Here is a 21529-nt window from a genome sequence, read left to right as displayed (position 1 = left end):
AAAAGCTCAAAATCTGCCAATAACTGTTCTTAATATCAAGGACAGAATTAAAACAGTACATGCCAAAACAAGTGGCAACAAAACAAATACTTTCCCTTCCTCCTCTCCCAAATCAATCCCAGCAATAAACCAACAATTCAGGATTCCAGTTTTTACTATATTCTATAGCATTCAGGAAATTATAAGAAACTAGCAGATTTACTCAGTATTGCTCAGGTCCTTAACTCAACTAAGGTGTGGGGGTCTGGGTGGGAGGGGTGCAGGGCTGCAGGGATCCTTTGGCTCCAGCCGAGTCCCTGGGTCTGAAGTGCCAGCAGAGCTCCCAGCGTGGGGCTGCTGGAGTTCCCCCAGCCTTGGCCAGGTCCCCAGGGGTGAAGTTGCTGGTGGAGCTCTGCACCCCAGTTGGCTCTCAGCTGCCAGGGTTCCCCAACCCCAGATGGGTCCCCATGTCTGGAGCTGCCGGCAGGGTTCTACGCCCCAGCCGTGAGGCTAGTGGGGTCCTCCTGCCACCTGGCTGGGAAGCCTGGCTGGGAGGTGCTGGTATGGCATACCATGCCCTACGGGCACAAACCAGCATTGCTTACATATATAAATGTTTGCAAGGGTGGGACCTGAATAGTGAAGTTAGAATGAGTACGGTGAAATCCTGGCCCTATTAAAGTCAACGGCAAAACTTCCACCTGTAACCCCAGAGGCACTGAGACCACTGACAAGGGAGAGTGAAGTCTCTGCTCTGTCTATGGCCTTAACTGGCTTTTAGCTAATGAGGCAGAGGCACATGGCTTTTGTCCCTCAGGTCCCAGGTTCATTCCCTGATGCTGATGACCCAGGTCCATCAGCCTTACATGGTGATATCAGTGGGGCCAGTATTTCACCCACAACTTTTTGTATTAAACACATATGCAACAGACCCCTGGGCAAGGGTGGGGGTTGGGTAGCACCACATTCCCAGAAGGGGCAGGCTTCAGGGAGAAGGGGCGGGGCCAGGACAGCCAGCCCTCAGCTCCATCCAGACTGCTAGCCTGGACCCCCTCAGCCACCAGAGCTGTGCAGAGCACAAGTTACTGCCCTCTGTTGGCAGTTTAAAGGGGCCTGATGCTCTGGCTGCTGCAACTCCTACTACCACAAGAGTCTGGGGCAACTGTCCCCCTTTAACTCCCCCCACCGCATTGGTGGGCCTGGTGTACAACCTGATGAAGATATGGTCTAACCAATATCTTTCAGGTCACTTTATTCAGAGGGCTCAGAAAGCCACTGACTAGATCGTAGACTAGTAAAACATTCTGGAGATGTAGCCAGGTCTCTTCTCGAATGGTGGGGTGAAAATAGGAGCACTGAGTAGCTGCATGTTGATTTACCCAGATTCATCATCATTCCAGGAAATCTCTTTCAGATAGATACTTGGTGCGAAGCCTTCGTTCCTGCAAATTAAATATTTCACAGTTCAGCTATCTTGCACAATCCCATCTTAAATTTGATCATTTAAAATAGGAAATGGGGTCAAAGACTCACTCATTAACTTTTTAAAGTGTCAGACATTTTCATGTTTAATATATTGCTAAATATAGGGTGCCAGACAGAGAACGCATAAGGAATTGTGATATCAGAAGAAATTACTTTTTAATAAATTAAAATCTGTATCACCCATTGAAATACCCTATGTCTACACTAATACAGCTTTTAGTGACAAGGCGAAAAGTCAGCTTGCGTGAATGCTGTTTGTTGGCACTTCAGAAACAGAATACCTCCACCCCCTATGAGGGGGTTTCACTGTCAGCAGGAAAGCACTTCTGTTGACACAGCAGAGTTCACACTTGCACTTGCCACAGCAAAGCTTTGCCATTTTGGGAGGGGAAAGGAGTTAAACACTCATGGCCAATAAAAGTTTTGTGGATCAAGTGCAAGTGCAGATGTACCAAAACTTCCACTGTAGAGATCGACTTTCTCAGCAGTAGGACTGGAGCAGGCACTTGTAGGTAGGGCTGCCCAAGAATGTACTGTCGTACTAAGGGCTGCCAGCAGATGGTGCTCTCATTCAAAAAAAAAACCAACTCTAGACCTCATTAAAAAACAAATCGACAGGGCCAGACGCATACCGAGAGACCAGCTACTCCAAGATCGGCCCAAAAAAGTCAAGAACAGAACACCACTGGTCATCACCTACAGCCCCCAACTCAAACCACTGCAACGAATTATTAAAGACCTACAACCTATCCTTAATCAGGATGCCACACTCCAGAAGGCCCTGGGTGACATGCTTGTTCTCTCCTACAGACAACTTCCCATCCTCGTGAGGATCCTCACTAACAGCCACAGCCTATACCCCAGGAACACCAGTCCTGGAACCTTTCCCTGCAACAAAGCCCGCTGCCAGCTTTGTCCACGTATCTTCTCTGGAAATACCATCACTGGACCTAACCAGGTTACTCACAGAATCACGGGCACTTTCTCATGCTCCTCTACTAACATCATATATGCCATCATGTGCCAACAATGCCCAGATGCTTTGTATATTGGACAGACTTCTAACTCCCTTAGACAAAGGGTCAACAGGCACAAAACAGACATCAAAACACTCCAGACCCACAAACCAGTTAGTCAACATTTTAATGGAATGGGGCATTCTGTCAATGACCTCAAGGTATGTGTGTTACTGACGAGAAATTATAGCTCCGTTTTAGAGAGAGAAGTGGACGAGCTAACTTTTATATTCAAATTCGGAACATTAACACATGGTTTGAATCATGATGGGAACTTTCTGAGTCACTATAGGGGCTCGTCTGCATACTTGGCTAAATCTAATTCTTGATCTTCCCCCCGACCCCTCCACTCTCTGATTTGCTCACCTTGATTATCTTTTTCGGATTTGTCCTCCTTGCTTACTGTTTTTGGTTCTCTGTGTCTTAAATATTAAGTCTGTTCTGGTCTGGCTATGGTCTGAAGAAGTGCGTCTGTCCCACGAAAGCTCACCGAATAAACTATTTTGCTAGTCTTTAAAGTGCTACTTGACTGCTTTTTGTTTTGACAGTGTATAGACTAGCACGGCTTCCTCTCTGTTACTAGACCTCATTAAGTGTATGTCTATACCTACCAGGCGTTCAACACACCACTATCAATTTTCCAGAGTTTGATTTTCCCGCGTGGTAAGATGCAGCAAAATTGATCTCTCTGGGCTCAGCCATTGACCCTGGTACTCCATGCTATTGCATGGAGCAAGGGATGTTGGCATGAGCCTGACAAGCCCTGAACTACGTTAGGGAATAAAGTCGATCCTGATTGTGTATCTAGTGTAGACCAGGCCTAAGTTAATGGAGGTACTAAGCACTTGCTTTCAGGTTCAACACAGTGAAGGGCTGCAATATTAGCTGCAAGCTGTTTCACTTGGAAGGACAGAAAGATAAGAGAGTGAAGAGTGAGCATGACTGTGACTGAAGCAGAGATATAGGGCTTACTGGGCAGAGAACTCAATGGAACGGAAGACAAAGGTTTCTGAGTGAGGGAACTGCCTGCTGTTTGTTTCTGCTGTTGTGGTGGAAAGAAGACAATGAGGGTTGTTTGCTTCTGTAAATAAGATTAGACCAAAAACGTTCCTGACCCATGCTTTCAATGTCTCATCCTAACACCAAAGGCTCCACATGGCCCTGCTCCAAATACCCCCACAGCCCAAAGGGGAAATGCTATGAATAATTCTCTCCCTCTCTGTTCCTTCCCTGCAGCTCACGATGCTGTGTTTGTGCTGTAAGAGCCAGGAACTGCTTGCACCCCATTTGACCATCAGCCAAGCAACCATGCACTCTTCACTCCATGCCTTATACTGGGTAGTCTCTCCCCTCCATACTAATCTGTTGCTGGTCTTCTCCTTCCTTTAGTTCCATGGGATTTTTTGCAGTGTGACTGAGGCTATGTCTACACTATGCAATATCATCGATTTAAGTCATTTAGCCCAATTTTCGCAAGTGCCTGTCCTCGCTGCAAATTCCATTAGCTTGATTTATGGAACACTAAAATTGACATAATATCAATACCACAATATTGTAGTAACCTCACGGGTGTAGCATTCAGTTCGAATTTAAAATTCTGAACGAAGGGAAGTGAAGGAGCGCCGTGTCTTTAAATCAAATTCATTTGCCTCCACAGATGTCCCGTATGTGCCCCTCAATGCACCACAGTTCTCAACTTTGGCCTCTTCCATCCCCTCTGCTCTCAGGTGCAGAGAAATTAGGCAACAGGAAGACCATTTCAATTTGCCACCTGGAAGCCCATGGCTGTAGGGACATGAGAGGCTGAAAAATCTTTTTGTTTGCTAGCTGCGCAGCTGTGGGGTCTGTGGTTCTGGGTATACTCCTGCTAGCTGCCCTTTTTTTTCCAGCATTGCCTGCTGCCAGCCGCTGCCCCTCCTGCACCATGTGGCAGCTAGGCTTTGGGTGGAGGTTGTGATTGTCTGATAGGATGAGAAACTTCTTTTCAGCCCTTTATCTTTTGTCCTGACCCCCACGTCCCCTCCCTTCTCTCCCCCCTGGAGGTGCCGCACAATCTGGAACTTTCCTGCACCCAGACGCATCATGTGGCTTGAACCCGAACAAATAAAAGGATGTGCTACCCAAGGTGCCAGGCAGCTTGCGCATGGTCAGGGTCCTATAGCTGGCCAGGGGAGTCTCCCTGGTCAGTCATGATCTTTGGGCAACAGAAGAAAATACTTTGTTGCAAGCGTGTCTGTCCTCTGAGGGGAAATTTTTGGATGGGCTTTAGCCAAAGGCCAAGGGGCTGGCTATAGTCAGCATATTTTGGTCACCCAGGGTAAGTTTCTCTTAGCAGTCAAGATTTTTGGGTGATGGCTGTAGTCTGTGGTCTTTTAGCCACCTGGGAGAAGTCTCCCTTGGCAGTCACAATTTTCAGGTGCTGGTTGTAGCTGGGGGTCTTTGAGCCACCCCGATCTGTAACTGTTTCAATGAACACGATGTAGTAGCTATACAATTACCACAATTCTCAAAATAAGGCTTGCAGTGAGGAATATTCTTCTTTGGCAGGTCCAAACCTGGCTATAGTCTGGGGTCTTTTAGCTGCTGTAAGCCCTAACTGTTTCGATGATTCCCAATTTTATAACCCCAATTACACATACAATGTGATGGGGGTAAATTTAGATACAACAGATCAGGAAAGGGATCTTGGAGTTATAGTGGATAGTTCTCTGAAGACATCCACGCAGTGTGCAGTGGCAGTCAGTAAAGCAAATAGGATGTTAGGAAGTATTAAAAATGGGATAGAAAATAAGACGAAAAATATCATACTTCCCCTATATAAAACTATGGTACGCCCACATCTTGAGTACTGCGTGCAGATGTGGTCTCCTCACCTCAAAAAAGATAGACTGGCATTAGAAAAAGTTCAGAAAAGGGCAACTAAAATGATTAAGGGTTTGGAAAGGGTCCCATATGGGGAGAGGCTAGAGAGACTGGGACTTTTCAGTCTGGAAAAGAGGAGATTGAGGGGTGATATGATAGAGGTATATAAAATTATGAATGGTGTGGAGAAAGTGAATATTGAAAAGTTATTTACTTGTTCCCATAATATAAGAACTAGAGGATGCCAAATGAAATTAATGGGTAGTAGGTTCAAAACTAATAAAAGAAAATTTTTCTTCACGCAGCGCACAGTCAACCTGTGGAACTCCTTGCCGGAGGAGGCTGTGAAGGCCAGAACTCTAATAGAGTTTAAAATAGAGCTTGATAAATTTTTGGAGGTTAGGTCCATAAATGGCTATTCAGCAAGGGTAAAGTGTGGTGCCCCTAGCCTTTAATCAAAGGCTGGAGACAGATGGCAGGAGACAAATTGCTTGATCATTGTCTTCGGCTCACCTCCTCTGGGGCACCTGGTACTGGCCACTGTCGGCAGACAGGATACTGGGCTGGATGGACCTTTGGTCTGACCCAGTATGGCCGTTCTTATGTTCTTATTGCAGTTTCAGTGTAGAACCCATGTCTACTAAAGCAACTCCTTCTTCTAAGGGTCTTCTTTTCCAGGAAGTCCACATCCAGATTCAGGTCCAAACCTAGATCCAAGCCTAGGCATGCTGTTAATAGCGGCAGGTGTGTCTCCTGGAACAGTCACAATTTTGGGGGCTGGCTATAGCTGGGGGCTCTTTTAGCTACCCCAAGCTGTAACTGTTTCAATGATTCATTGCAGTTTCAGTGTAGCACTCATATCTTCTTACACATATCCTTCTTCTAAGGGTCTCCTTTGCCAGGAGGTCTAAATCCAGATCCAAGCCTGCAAAGATCCTGCACTTTTGCATCCTCTTTTCAAAAACCCGTTGGTTGGGAAAACCAACATCTCTTTTCTAACCATTCCTAAGCGCTTTACTACCCTTTCCTCCCCTCAGTTATAAAAAGCACATCTCTTATAAAGGCAAGCCAGACCTTGCCTGGAAAAAGGGACATTTCTTTAACATGGCAGGGGAAAGAGGGGAATGAAATGTGGGAAGATGTCATCAGATACCCACACTGACTTGTGGGGCATTTTCTTCCTCATGCTGCACCAGTGAAAATAGCCAGAATACTACAGGGCTCAGGGGAATTTGAGATAGGTTCCCACAATATACTGCTGCAACATTTGATTTACACTACTTGTGTCTGGCAGCAACAAATTGATTTTGTGGGGAGCATGTGGGAATGTGAGGATGCTAAAAATCAAATTGATAAAACCCAGCATTAATAAACTGATGTTAAGAAAATTGATTTTAGCTTGCAGTGTAGATGAAGCCTGAATGTCAAGCTGGATACTGTGTGCTATGAGCTAAAGTTTATTTTGTTTATTTAAATTTGTTTCTTTCTTTATTTACAAACTGTACTAAAATCAATGAGGTTATTAGTGGACCAGCCAACTCTCCTAGGTCCAAACTCCCTTCAGCCTGTTTGGCACCTCTCTCAGCTGAACACAGCTATTGTGCTCATCTGGAGATTACTGAGAAAACACCTTCCTTTTATTTGCTGAAGGAGATTCCTCCCTTTGGGGATCACAAGGGCAATAACCAAGAAGATATACAGAAAAAGATGCCCAGTCATTGTGGTAAAACAGTACGGGCTTGTCTACATGGAGGTTTAATCCAGATCAAGTCAAATTAATCTGGTTTGAAAACAGTTGTGTATGCACAACACAACCAATCACTGTGTCTTACTTCCTCGCAAGGTGGACTAGGCTTCACTTCAGATTGCACTGTCTTTTGTTTGTGCGCAATGGCTGAGCAATACTCCTGGCATGCTTCCATTGGCACTCCCATAGAGCTTTGTACATTTACCTGACCTGTCTCTTTACTTGTATGCCCTCCATGCTCTGGCATTAAGTTTCCAGGATGCCCCTTCCCTGCTTTGAAAAGCTGGCACAGAGCCAGATGTTGCTGTTTGCTCCAGAATCCAAGTGTATCATTCTGGTGCAGCCCCCAGGGTCTCAGCTGAGACTGTGGAGCTCATCATCTGTGGGGAAGCGTTACTCCAGAAAGCTTTTTGTGGCCAGACGCAGGAACAAGGAAGACAGCTGTGAGGAGTCAGGAGTGTATTCTGACCGCTGCTGGGTACAAAGCAAGGAGCTCAAGAGAAAACGCATCACAATGAGGGATAAAAAGAGACAATCTGGCTTTGGACATGTGACCTGTTACTGGGTAGGATTCTACCGAATTATAGTACAACAGCACTATTCAGTGCCTGTTGCCCAGGCTCTGCACTCCCCCAAGGACGACTGGCTGGAGAATGAGCAGAAGGATGCCAGAGAGGAGTTGCCAGGATCTTTTAGGACTTAGGGTTCCCACAACGGCCAGCTGGAAAGCCAGTCCTAGTTCTGTCCTGCTACAATGGGCCCTGATTCCTGCCTTGTATCAACAGAGCCAGTTTCCCAGGGAGAAATCCAGGCTGGGACGAAAGAATTGGATCCCTCAGTGGGAACTCCAGTGTGAGTTTCCGTCCTTACAATGTTTTATGATTGTTGGCGGATGTGAGCTAGGAGCCCTGCCCTCCCTCCCCTATTTGCTTTTCAGAAGGGCACCACCCATGATAGCACAGCCATAATCTGTGCCCAACCTCTTGTACTGGATATCGAAAGCATTCATTTGTACAAAGTTACGCCCTTGGTTGGGACAATGGTTATAGGAGAATAGTTGTGGTTAGTTGTCATAGTTCACATGAGCTACGAGTGCACACTGCATGGCTGGACCAGACAGAGGTACAAATGCCCTGTAACACGCAGTTTAGCAGAAGAACATTGCAAGGCCTGTTTCTTTCTTTGCACTTCTCCACGCCTGCAGCGGACTGTACTGAGGGATGAGGTATGACAGAATTTAACACTGAGAAATTGCTACATTTTGTTCAGCACTTCACAGCCATCTGCACATGGTCTGAAGTTACAGGAGGGGAGGAGGAGGTTGGATATTAGGGAAAACTTCTTCACCAGGAGGGTGGTGAAGCATTGGAATGTGTTGCCTAGAGAGGTGGTGGATTCTCCATCTCTAGAGGTTTTTAAATCCCGACTTGACAAGGTCCTGGCTCGGATGACTTAGTTGGCGTTGATCCTGCTTGAAGCAGGGGGCTGGACTAGATGACCTCCCGAGATCCCTTCCAGCCCTAGGATTCTATGATCCCCAACATATCTTGCAAGCCCCTTCCACTCCTGCAGCACTTCTGGGGGAACCATCCAAAGAATAACTTCACAGCCACACCTCACTGACCTGCCCTTTTTCTTTTCGAATAAGGTTATTTTCTGCTGCTAGTCACCCACTGCAGCATAATGTCACTGCAAATCTGGACAGCCTTAAAGGGATACAGAGCAGATTACAATCTAGCACTTCTGCCCCTCCCTGATACACTCCATGACTCTGCCTTTGCACCTTTAACACCACAATCATGCTTCCTGCACACAAACAAATCTGCAAAAGCAAACTTGGAACACAGCTCCAAGCACCTCATCCCCAGCCGCATGGAAGTGGTCACAGGACACTTAAACCCAAAATGCAGCCAATACCCTCTCCCCATGCAAACCACTGATCATCTCTGAGGTTCTCTCAAGGATGGGAAGAGTCTCAGGGTGGGGGGAAGTCATATAGATATACTTAAAAGACCCTTTTGTGATGTGACTGGCATATTAAACAGTACACAACTGGGTTTTTCCCCCCTTACTTCCACAGTCCCTGTATCTGGTCGGTCCTGGCAGAAGAAAGGGGATAAAGATAGGCACATGGGTTCCATCATGCCCCTATGCAATTTGGGAACCTCAGGCACACATGCAAAACCATACTGAGAATTATCCAACTTCATGGCCTAGTTAGATAGCAAAGAATGGTCTCAACAGTGATCTCTCTGCACTGAACTGGTTGGCTACTAAATGGTGACACTCTGGGGTGGCCAGCTTCCAGAAAACAATGGTGACCTACTTCTCCACCAATGTGGGACACCCCATGTTGGCATGCTGCTGCTGCTGCAGCTCCAGGGTCAATTCTGTGCAGCTTCCCATAAAGGTTCTCCATCCCAAAGTTCTATGGCCACAGCTGCTCATCCTAGCCCTGCAGAACAATCTTCTCACAATCAATGCTGGTTTCCTGAGCCCAGAACTGTGTCCTCCTGCTCTTCTACCTTCTCCTGCGGCCACCTCTGTAGAGTGTGCCCCTGCTGCTGCAGGAGCTATTGCTGCAGGATATTCTCCTGCTCCCAGCTCATCAGCTTGGGTAGTACCTTGGGTGTTCATCAAGCTCTGAATACTGTAATGTAGCTCAGCCAGCCTTTGCATCCTCATGCCTGCCCCCACAGTGATGTGGAGCATTGTGGAATCCATGCTGGATGACGGTATTTTGGAAATGGTGCAAGCCCCCCGGAATGGAAGTATGGGGCAGAGATGGTGGAAACATGATTTTTCCAAATAAAATTGAACCTGCCTGGCTTTCCACAATTTGCAGTGAAAGCAATTCCTGGATTCACACTGGTGCTCAACAGCACAGCAAAGACACCTCCCTTGGAAAGTCATGCCATGGAGTACCGCTGGAGAATGCTGTGCCTTCAGTTCTCAGCAAACTGCCACCTGCGTTCACACAATGTGAACTCAACACAGGAGAGTCTGTTCTGCATTTGCACACTGTTGGTGTTATTGGTATCCTGCAAGTTACTTGGTGTGCAACAAAAAGCTTCAGACAAACGCACACACCCACCGCAAACCCCCATGTAGACACTCCAAGGCAAAAAAAGTACTTCTTTTCTAGTAGTTTCTGGCTCTAAAGCTGCCACAGCTATTGCAGGTACATATCAAAAAAAAAAAAACTACTACAGACTGCTCAGATAATGGTCTACTCCGTGGTTATTGTGACTTATACCTGACCTGGTGGCTGAAATGCTAGTTATTTCACATGGAAGTAGGTGAAATGGAAGGAAAGATGGGGCAGGAGAGATTTTTGAACAGCTTTAAGGAATGCAAACCCTGTTCTCTGTACATACTGTTATATGGATTTCAAGTACTGTAGTGCACTTTTTGTGAGCAAATGATAAATCCTGAGTAGGCTTGACTTTCCTCTGAATGCCATGCCAACACATTAAACACGTGTGTCAGACAGATGCTCTATTGTGTCATCTGTAGAAGCCTATGTCCAAGGGTCAAGGAGGAATTAGGAGCCAGGTAAGAGGAGAAAGAATGCAAGAGTGTAGAGAAAATAAGAGCTCATGAGATCAGCTGGAGCAAGTCTAAAAAGCCACCAAGGTAGTTCTTAATTGGATTCTGGAATGCACCAGCAATGTTGTTTAAGAATAGATGGGATGTGGAAGGAGGGTTGTTACTTTTACAGATACACTCTGTGGACTGTGTAAACTAAACTTACCCTTGCAGGTCCCTTACATGCCACCAGTCAGGGTCCTCTTCTTTCAGAACATAGTACTTGCTGTTCCTCACAAGCTGGATATCAGCATTTCCTTTGGGTTCGTAGTCATACTCTGCCACAGTGATCTTCAGCAGTGATTTGGTACCACCTGCTGGAACTGAAGGCAGAGTGCCACGCTTCAGCTTCTGAAGACAGAAGAAATAAAATTATAATGAAGTGCATTGGAGTAGAAAAATCATTTTTAGCATTTATATTGTAGTTTGCATCTGCTGGGAGCTCTGTGACTCTTCCCTCCTGTCTGGGAAGTGCAAGAGCCAGACAGAGCACACATGAAGCATGGGCACTATGGACTGGACCTAGTTAGCACAAGCTAACTAGAAACGCATGGTGTGGTGAAGTATTTTTGCTTTTATCAGTTTTGAAATACATCCCAACAGCTGTAGCCAACATAAATAATGAAATACAAACCAAACTCTGTTACAATAATATTCAAGACTTGGTCCTGCTGTAATGTATGTGGTGTTATGTACTCTGTAAAATTAGCAGCCATGACAACAGACCTTATGTTGCAAGACCCATGGAGCAAGGTTTTGTACTGTGGCTAAAAACAGAATTAAGCTCAGTGGGTTGAAATTACTCTAGAAGTGGTAAGGACATTCTCAGCTGAAGCTAACAATTTGTGAGCTCACCATGAGCTCAAACCTGCAAAAACGTTGCAGGTGGCTCAGCAAAGATGATGAATATACATAACTGGAAATAGTTACAGGATTAACTGATACTTACACCTGGGGTATACCTAAATGCAAGAAAGGTGTGTTCCTAACTTAGATTAATTAACTTGGGTTAAAAGAGACAAGGAAAACTGGCATTTGACTTGGGTTAGCAGCTCAAGCCCATAGGTTACCCTGGGGATGAACTCAAAAATGTTAACCAAATTAAAAAACACATCTTGTTTTGCAGTGACGACATACTTGAAGTATGCATTTTGAGCCTGCTGTAGGTAAGTGTGCTCATAGCAGACTGTTCCAAAAGACTCTGCTGTAATATTAAACAAAAGCACTTTGAATTTTATAAAAACATGTGATGTCTGTTATTTCCTCTTCTGAACACAGTACAGTAAGCTCTTCTGTATCTGGCAACCCCAGGGTCGGCAGTTTGCTGAATAGTCAAATATGCTGGTTAACAGAAAGCAACTGGATAGGCACAGGTGGGGCCTCAGGGGAGGCACTGGCAGCTGGGGAGAGACAAAGCCACAGTATCCCCAGCCGAGGCTGGGGGAACACCAGCAGCTCTGGCACTGGGAAGCCAGCTAGGGCCAGCAAACTCCAGTAGCTCTGGGGCCAGGGAGCTGGCCAGAGCATGGGGGAACTCTAGCAGCTCCAGCCCTGGGTACCCGCCTGGGCCAGGGGAACTCTGACAGATCCAATAGTCACAGAGAGGGAGCTGTGTTAGCATGTATCTTCACAAAACAAACACACAGTCCTATAGCATATTAAAGAGTAACAATTTTATGTATTAGGTGATGAGCTTTTGTGGGAAAGACCTACTTCTTCAGATCTGGAGAACTACCCAGATACGAAGAAATGGGTCTTTCCCATAAAAGCTCATCAGCTAATAAATAAGAACTTTAGGTAGAATTTTTGTGATTATTACCCCTCCTATTTAATACTAATCTGGCGTATTACTTTCAGCAATTAATGAAACAAGCTTGTAAACTTGAACAGTCTATTGTAACATAAATCATAATACCAGTCAGCACCTGGAGTTTGACCCTACACTAGTTAAAGTCAATGGGAATACTTCTACTGACTTCAGTGGGTCCAGGACTAGGACAGGAGCACAGTATGCGTGTTTATAAAGCATAAACTTTGAAATACTGAAGTACTGAGGTTTACTGGCCTCGGGGCCTGAAGAAGGTTGGCAAAGAAATGATAAATAGTTAAGAAAGGTAACAATAGGAAGAAGTGGTCCCATTTTAATCCATTTGTATATTTTTTACCATTGAAAGTATGAAGTGCACAGGGCTAGCAAAGTCAGGGGAAGTGCCAAGCGCCTTCAGGCATATTATATCCTTTTAAAACAAGTTTCAAAACAGAGCAGGAAATGTGTATTTTGACTTCTTTATTTGATACACTTCATAACCAAAAAAATCAAAAAATGACTGACCTGATGGACCTCAGGTAACCGCTCCCCTCCGCCCGCAAACATCCCGGAGCTGAAGCTGATCTCACAGTGGCTCATTGCCAGGGTAGCTGCATTGGCTCTCATGGGGTTCCTGGTTTAACACAGTGCCACTGAGGCTCTGTCTACACTAACAGTTGAGGGCGTAACGCCCTCCTGGGTGACACTTACTTGCTCTAGCGCTCACTGAGTTAGTGTGAGGGAAGACGGCAGTGGCAGCATGGGCTGCGGCGCACGGCTAAGCAGGTCTGAGGTGAGTTTGTGCTCAGCATCCCCAAGCTGTGCCTTTGCTGCTGCTGCTCATCTTCCAACCCCAAGTGGCTATACACTAGCTCAATGACTGTTAGCGTGAGTTCATGCACACAAGGGGGGGGGAATCGCCTCCCCAGGTCGTAGTGCACATGTAGCTTGAGAGCCAACCCCCTCCCATCTGGGAAGTGCAAGAGCCAGACAGAGCACACATGAAGCACTGGCACTATGGACTGGACCTGGCAAGCCACCTGCATGTGACTCCCCCTTGACTTAAAAGGGATTTGTGAACATGGTGGCCTGTAGGACTAGGCACTACGTAAGTTATTACATGACCCACTCCATAAGTAAACAAAACAGCAGTCATGTAGCACTTTAAAGGCCATTGGTGTTCACGTTAAAACGAGGCAGGACGGGGTGAATCTCTCTAGTCCGGCACCCTGGGGACCTGACCAGCGTTGAATGAGAGAACTTGCCAAACCATAGGAGGTTAATATTGTCTAGCAGCATTATCATCAATGCTTCCACTGCTTACTGGGTTCTTAGAAAACATTTAGGGGTAAATTAGAGCTAAATAATAGCACAGAATGCAGAGAGCCAGGACTGGTGGCTGTAAACAAACTTTATGGGACCACAGGAAACTTAGTCACTCTCATGATGAGCGGTCATCCGGCTAACTAAAGTCATGTTGTATTAAGGATGTTGCTGGATGAGAAAATGCCAGTCTAAAGAGGTTCAACCTACAGAACTTGATCTTCAGGTTTCTAGTGAGAGGAGAGATTGATATAACTGCCTCTGTCCATTATTATATATTAACCATTCCATGACAATAACACGTTCTAGCTGATATTCTGGGAAAAAGAGGCACATGAAGAGACATGTACAACTATCATTTGCTTGGGTAACCTTTGGCAGGGGACTGCAGTTTGCTAATGACTCTTTCCTCTGCTTCTGGAAATATGAAGGTCCTGCTGAACCTGAGATGTGTTTTGGGGCTTTCATCACAGGCTCTCCTGTCACAGAGTTGGCAAGGCCTGGGAGCATTATGTGGAGGCAGACTTCTCCTTTGGCGCAAAGAGAAGGAAGGGAAAAGGACAGACCTGAGTGGCTGACATGGAGCTCAGAAATAATTAAAATGAGCTGGAAAGTCCTAATATGAGTCAGCCTGTCCAGTGGCTGATTTGCATCACTGATAATCTCTTTAGATAAACAAAACCCTTCAACGGAAGACAGGGAGGATGGCCCATGACATTTGAAACTTGTTTATTAACAGTCTCACTATTCACAAAATTGCTATCAGAAGAAGCATCCAAAGTCCACTTGGTCAGCTATATAAGCTTTCCACATTCCTACGCACATGAAAATACTTAATCCAGCACTGCCAGTTCTTATGATTTTTATCATGAGCCTTGAGACATTTGGTATGTTTCTAAAATCCCCTGCTACTGGAATCAAGGGATCATGTGAGAAGCTCACTTTTCATTTTCAAAAAAGCTTTTAGAGCTCATTTTTGAAAAAAAAAAAAAAAAAAAAAAAAAAAAAGCTGTGAATTGTGACCTGGGTGTACCTTAGAGCAGTGTTTCTCAACCATTTTTATACAGTACCCCTTTTCTGGAAAAAACAATTACAAGTACCCCCTAGTAAATACAATTTTCAGACACATTTTTTCCACTATTGCAATACATTTGTTTAAACAACTTAACCATAACTGGCTGGTTGGAAGAAATTGCCAATAGGCAATAAACTTGCCGTCATACTTAAAATTGTGCAAAAAGAATAAATAAATAAAAATTAGATGAACATAAAATAAGTCCAATTTTTTTATTCATAAAGGTTGAGAAACACTGAATTAATTTACCCTCTGGAAGAGCTCTGTGTGCCCTTGGGTACATGTACACATGAGGTGTGGAGGGCTGAACAAAGAATTAGGACTCCTTGGCATTGGCAATACTGTTAGTCACTTCTTAGATAACAAGAAGTCTTGTGACACCTTATAGACTAACAGATATTTTGGAGCATAAGCTTTCATGGGCAAAGACCCGCTTCGTCAGATGCATGAGACATGAATGAGACGTGCATCTTACGAAGCGAACCTTTGCCCGCTAAAGCTTATGGTCCAAAATATCTGCTCGTCTATAAGGTGCCCAAGACTTCTTGTTGTTCTCGAAGCTACAGACTAATATGGCTACCTCTCTGATACTTGTCACTTAGATGCACGGCATATAATTGAGCTCTTAGTCCCAAGCCCTCTCTTCATTTCCAAGCCTGAGTGACCTGTCTGGACATGGAAGCATTTGCTGGAGACAACCCCAATCCCTGGCTACAGAACAACAAGGAAGCTGAACTGCAGTCACCACCTGGGCCTAGGTGCTGACGTGACCCGCATAAATCTTGTGCTCTACAGGGAGGAAAGGACCAGAGAATCAGTGTAGTAACAGATTCGCCAGCCCCATCTTGACCCTTCCCTCCAATATGCCTCTATACATGACTATAACAGGAGCAGGACTCTGGCTGGCAGAGGTTGCTCACTTCCTGTATAGACACATGTAGTCCTGCCCTTTCCCCAGTACAGGGGAACTGCAGCAGTCATGCTCGAAAGGATGCCCTCTGCACCTGTGGGAGTGGGGAGAATTTGGGCTCTAGATACGTAGTTTGGGGCCCAGACCTCTGACTGAAGCCTGTGGCAAAACTCCCATGGACTTCAGTGGAAATGGGCACACAGAGGTAAATCTGTTCAAAGAACTTCCCAAAAAGCAGAGGTTTGCTATGACCCAAACTGGCTGCAGCACACTACAATGCCTCAAAACTGTCTGTGACTTTCCCAGCTTGGCAGGGACTCGCACTCAACAGCCCAGAGGGGAGTGTGGGCAGAGTGGTGGACAAGTGAAGAAAGGGTAGGACTGAAGGACTGCTAAGTGCACCCTCCTGTCCTTCCCCAGGCTGTGCTACTAATGACATTGATGGGACTCGGTGATTAAATTAGAGTAGCCTCCGTTGAACAGTTGTTTGAGGGAGAAGGTTCCCCAGCCCTACCTCAGTGGGTCTTTTCATCACCTGTTTGTGGTGGATTCTAGGGATTCGATTTGCCCCCCACCATAGGTAGTTCATTATAGGCTGATACTAAAAGCTTGCCACTTACTGGTTTACCAGGGACAGGAGGCAGTGGTTTCACAGCGCTGTTTGTGCTTTGCAGACTCATATCTATAATTGGGCAGAAAGTAAAAATAACACAAGAAATTTAATGCATGACTCCAAGCCCTTGGGTACAATAGGCTTTTCCACTGGTGGCAGTGGTGGTAGGAGTACTGGAGCAGACTCAGAACTGGTGACCACCAACATTTTACCTTCATATTGGGTTAACTATTGTAGGTGGCATGATAGTTAATATGTTGGAGGTTGCATGGAAGTTTTCCTCTGCAGCCCTCTCACAACCCTTTTGCTATCACCAGCAGAACTGGGTTATCAAAAATAGGACATTTTGGAAGCAAATTTAGAGTAGACACAACATCCTCTCGCATTTTGCAGTATTTCAGAAAGAAACAGTGCTTGATACGCGGTAAGCCTACTTTCTGGAAGGTTTTATTTTTCTACATACTACCATATGTGGCAGTTTGATGGCAACCAAACAATTATTTAAGATGGCATTTGGGCTTTATAACACTATTTGCATATATCATATTTGGTTTGGAAGTCACATAAGGCCATTCAAATTTTAAAAAAACCAAAAACCAACACCTGGCAACTCTTTAAAATAGTAGGGCATTGTTTAGTGCTCCTTCACAGTGTCCATACATATGATATCTAGGTGAAAATTAAATCATGCAGTCAAATTTGAAAATGAATATTTAAAGAAAAATAATCAAATATGTTCAAAAATTCTCCTTCATTCCGTAAATACCTTGCTCCAACATACTGCAGGAGTCTACATCTCAGATACTCCATCACTAGACAGTTGGGAATGCCACTTTTGTTTAGCTTTATGTATCCATTTTTGTCCTACGTGTTTGTTTTCCAGTGGTGCTCAGCAGGGAATTGCACAAATGCTTTATGAAGCTCTGGACTACATATTATTTGAAACAACTCCTCCCTTGAGCTGCCTGTTTTGTGCATTAATCCAACTGACAATTTTCCATAACTAAACTTGATCCCCAGCACAGTACAGTTTATAAAGTTAAAATGATTTTTCAGCTATTCTCTTGATTCCCCCTCTGTGTAGTACAATCTTACTTATTACAAATGCAGATTTCATAGAGTACTCGAAACGGGCTGGTGGGGAGACAATATTGCATTGTTTCGAAAATCAGCCACCACTCATATGGATATAATGAGAAAATTCACTTTTCTTTTGGATTAATAATGAAGTTGAATTTGTTAAGGCTGACTCCCACAAATGATGGTGTGGTGCTATTATTTTTAGTAGGTAATTTGTCTCTAAGGACTGAGCCAGAAAGATGAATTCTGATTTTTTTTCCTCCGAGTTCCATAACAACAGCAACAGCAACTCAGCATACTGACTCAAAGAAGTGAAAAAGGATTTTTTTGAGGTATAGTATAAAATTTTATGATGTCAGCACAGGTGTTTCACATGCTATGTAATTTCCCCTGCCATATTATCAAACTACAATTGGTATTGTTGTTAAAAGAAGTTAATAACATATTAAGGGGAAAAAAATGACCAGATTTTTATATTGCCCACCATGGACTACAATTATTCTCATAGATTTAGCAATACAGTAAACTCTTTCATATCTGGCGTTCTATTATCCAGAACTGTCAAATAACCAGCATTTTAACCGTAAGTAAATTTTAGCTATGTCTTCCATAAGTACAGTATAGAGAAAGTAAATACAAATAAACACAGCAAATACAGTATAGCTGCATCTACATGGCCCCTGCCTTTTGGAAGAGGGATGCAAATGAGCAAGATCATTATTGCAACTGTGGCACAGATTTAAATATTGTACACCTCATTTGCATATTTCCCTTGTCATCTGGCTTCCAGAACAGCCACTTCCGGAAGCCAAAGCAGCTGTGTGGATGGGGTTCCTTCCAAAGGAAACCTTCGTTTTGCAAGCACCCTTCTTCCTATTTTGTTTTAGGAAGAACGGTGCTTTCAAAAGGGGGATTTCCCTTCAAAGGAACGCCATCCACACAGCTGCTTTGGCTTCCGGAAATGGCTCTTCAGGAAGCCAGATCACACGGGAATATACAAATGAGGTGCAAGGTATTTAAATCTGTGCCTCATTTGCATTTCCATTCTTGCTCATTTGCATGCCCCTTCCAAAATGGAGGGGCCTTGTAGATGCAGCTTAAAAGTTTACAGCGTACGATACTACTGTTGTTGGTAAATAAAGTGTTCTGCATACATTTTTGTTTGTTTTTTAATGTGTAACCTTGGTTTTTTTAGTGTTATGCATTGCTAGGTTAACCTCTCTAGTATCCAGAATATTTGAATATCCGGCAGCCTCCCAGTCCTGGGCTGGTGGATATGAAAGAGTTTACTGTCTTGTGAAAAGAATAATTAAGACTAACAACATATCAAAAAGCACATAAAACAAAATGGCTCATTACATTTTTCCCAAATGGCACATCCAGGAGCGGTTTTACACGTCTGGTTGCAGCAGAGGAACTTTCCACTGACAAAGAATTCTTTGTGATACTTATTTAGCAAGCCAGGATTGTCTTTAATTTCTAGAGATCACAGGAGGGGAAGAAAAAAACTTTAAATGGTATGCTAGTATACTGTTTGCAGTAAGTAAACCAGACAGATATACTGAAAGAATTCAGCATGAATCAGGATCATGGGGGGAGATACACATCTTATAAAGACTTAAAGACTTTGCTAGACTGTCCTGAAGCCTATTCAAAAATAAATGCTGAAAAATCTAATATACTATTTTATGTTTTGTGACAAAGTCCCTTGTCAGCCCCCGTGGGTCCCTGCACTTCCTGGCGGTTTGTCTGTTGTGCCTCAGAGACTCACAGAGACCTCTTATCTGCCCAGGCCTGTCCAGAGGCAGGAGTCTCCGCTTAGCGAGCCATCCTCATCACAGGCAAGTCCAGAATGGGGAGGATAAAGCCAGTCCCCTTGCAGGCCTGTGCCTGCTCCAGTGGAGTAATCCCTGTGGGGAAGGGTGGGGGGAGTCCAGACTCACCCTCTACCCTGGACACCAGCCCAGGGTCCCTAAGGGGACAAGAGGCAACTGGCAAGGCCTTCACTCCTGCCCCAAAGTAGCAACCTCACCCTGGGCCACTTCGCCCACCGCTTCCCCGTGGTACCTTCTCGCTCACTCACTCACTCACTCTGCTCTGCTCCTCTCTGTTCTCGCTCTGCTCCTCTGATGTGCCTTCAAAAACTTACCCCCCGCTATCAGATGGGGAGCCTTTTATCGGGAGTGCAAGGTCTCAGCTGACCAATGAGTGCTGATTCCTAATAAGGCCCCAGCTGCCTGTCCTAACGGGGCTCAATCCGGAAACAAAAAGGCATTAGCCCACCATCCGGTATACCTCCCTTCCAGAAGGTTCCTGCAGCTTCCAGGTAGGGGTCTGTCACAGTGTCAAAAGTATAAAGAGTGATTTCGTTTCTCATTCTATCAAATTAATACAGATTATAGAAATAAACTTATACAACTATAGATGTTCAGTATACCAAACGAAAAATTCCAGCACAAAACTGACCTGTTAAAGGAATGCCCAGTTCAAATGTAACACCTTCTATTCCACAGGTCTCTCAAATAAACAGTTGGTACTTGTATATAAAAATACTCTAGTACTTCACAGGACTGGCCCCAAACAGTATGACTGACAATATTGACACAGGAGTTTTTTAAATTCAGGTTGAGCCTCTCTGACCGAGCACTGTCCAGTATGGTAACATTCCTGGTCTGGCATGATTTGAGTTAGCTGGAGGTCCATTTATCATGGGTGTGGCCAAGCTTCCCACAGTCCAATAAGGTTTGTTTACAGCCACCAGGTCCAGCTCTCAGTATTTTGTGCTGTTATTTAGTTCTAATTTACCCCTAAATGTCTCCTGAGAACACAGTAAGCAGTGGGAGTGTTGGTAATGCAGCTACAATATTTGACCTCCTGTGATCTGGCAAATTCTCTGGTTCAGCACCAAGTCAGGTCCCAAGGGTGCCGGACTAGAGGGGTTCTACCTATATTTGTTTTTGAAAGATAACAAAAGAAATTTAATTGTACAAGCGTATGTTAATAGTTTACCAATGATTTTTTAAAGTTAGGATCCTAAATCCATGCTGAGGTACCTGACAATCTAGGCCCATTTCCAAAAATGCTGCACATTCAGAAGCCGCTGCTCAAAATCTTAGCCACAGAATTCTGTTACTTGTTTTTATGGTTAAACTTGATTTGAAAATGTCCTTAGAAAATTATAATCCTTTTGCTATAATGCACATCACAAGATGTAAGCAATATTTCACTTAAGCTATGCTCCTCACATGTACTCTTTTTAAAACATACCTTTTTTGAATAGCACTTTTATTACTATGCTCATCTGAGAATATTGAACCAAATCATGGGTTCCTTGCTTAAGGTCTGAGCACTCTCCCATCAGGTAAAAGATGACTAGGGGACTATAAGATCCATGAAGAGATAAAGCTGGAAGCTTTCTTGACCTAATTCTATTGGGTAGATGAAATGAGCAGAGGATTCCACTCCCAAAAACTCAATCTGCCAGAGGTCAGAGCCATCAGTGGGAAGCCCTTATGCCTCCAAACTGCCTCCTGGTTCCCTGTGATTCTTCCCTACTCCATTGCCAGTCTGAATCCCTTCTGGGGATAATTATCTAATCACTCCAGAGGAGTTTTCAATGCTAAATTTTTCTTCAAAAGACTTATTCAAAACATTTGTCCCTGGTTTTGAGAAGAAGAAAGGAAAAGGTCTCATGTCTGCCCAGCTCCACCAGCAACAATGTTGCGGAGATAATTTACATATCTTCATTTTTCATGGAGGTAAAGAGAGAGCCACATGCTCAGAATCACTCCACCCCGAAGAGATAACTGGCAGGTGGATAAACAGGGCCTGATCCAAAGTCTCCTAAAATCAATGGAAAGGCACCTATTGACTTTCATGGGTGATACTTCAGTGTGTAGTATGTGGCTCGACCACCCCTCCACCTTTCTCCAGAGGGACTTTTCACTAAGTACAGACTTGAGGTGGTAGGAGAATGCCAACAGGGAAATTTTGTGAATGTTTTCCTCCTCACCATTTTTCACTGAAATATTTGTAGTGTCTTTA

The 21529-nt window shown here is 44.5% G+C and overlaps 1 protein-coding gene across 5 annotated transcripts in view; it reads right to left on the bottom strand.

The window, feature by feature from the left end:
- BMX (BMX non-receptor tyrosine kinase) overlaps nt 1–21529 on the bottom strand; it is a 66308-nt gene that overhangs the window by 15327 nt on the left and 29452 nt on the right. For 4 of the 5 annotated variants that reach the window (XM_074993448.1, XM_074993441.1, XM_074993431.1 and 1 more), the window contains exons 5-8: nt 18845–18964; nt 16413–16474; nt 10844–11028; nt 1359–1421 (exon numbers count right to left, since the gene is read on the bottom strand). In XM_074993448.1, the coding sequence (XP_074849549.1) occupies nt 1359–1421; nt 10844–11028; nt 16413–16474; nt 18845–18964 (430 nt within the window). The remainder of the gene's footprint in view (nt 1–1358; nt 1422–10843; nt 11029–16412; nt 16475–18844; nt 18965–21529) is intronic. The other variant, XM_074993458.1, reaches the window with a different exon arrangement.

Source organism: Carettochelys insculpta, chromosome 1 (genome assembly GCF_033958435.1).
Source record: "Carettochelys insculpta isolate YL-2023 chromosome 1, ASM3395843v1, whole genome shotgun sequence".
Classification (NCBI taxonomy): domain Eukaryota; kingdom Metazoa; phylum Chordata; order Testudines; family Carettochelyidae; genus Carettochelys; species Carettochelys insculpta.
The sequence above is the reverse complement of the archived record's forward strand: the minus strand, read 5'-3'. Positions and strand labels throughout refer to the sequence as shown.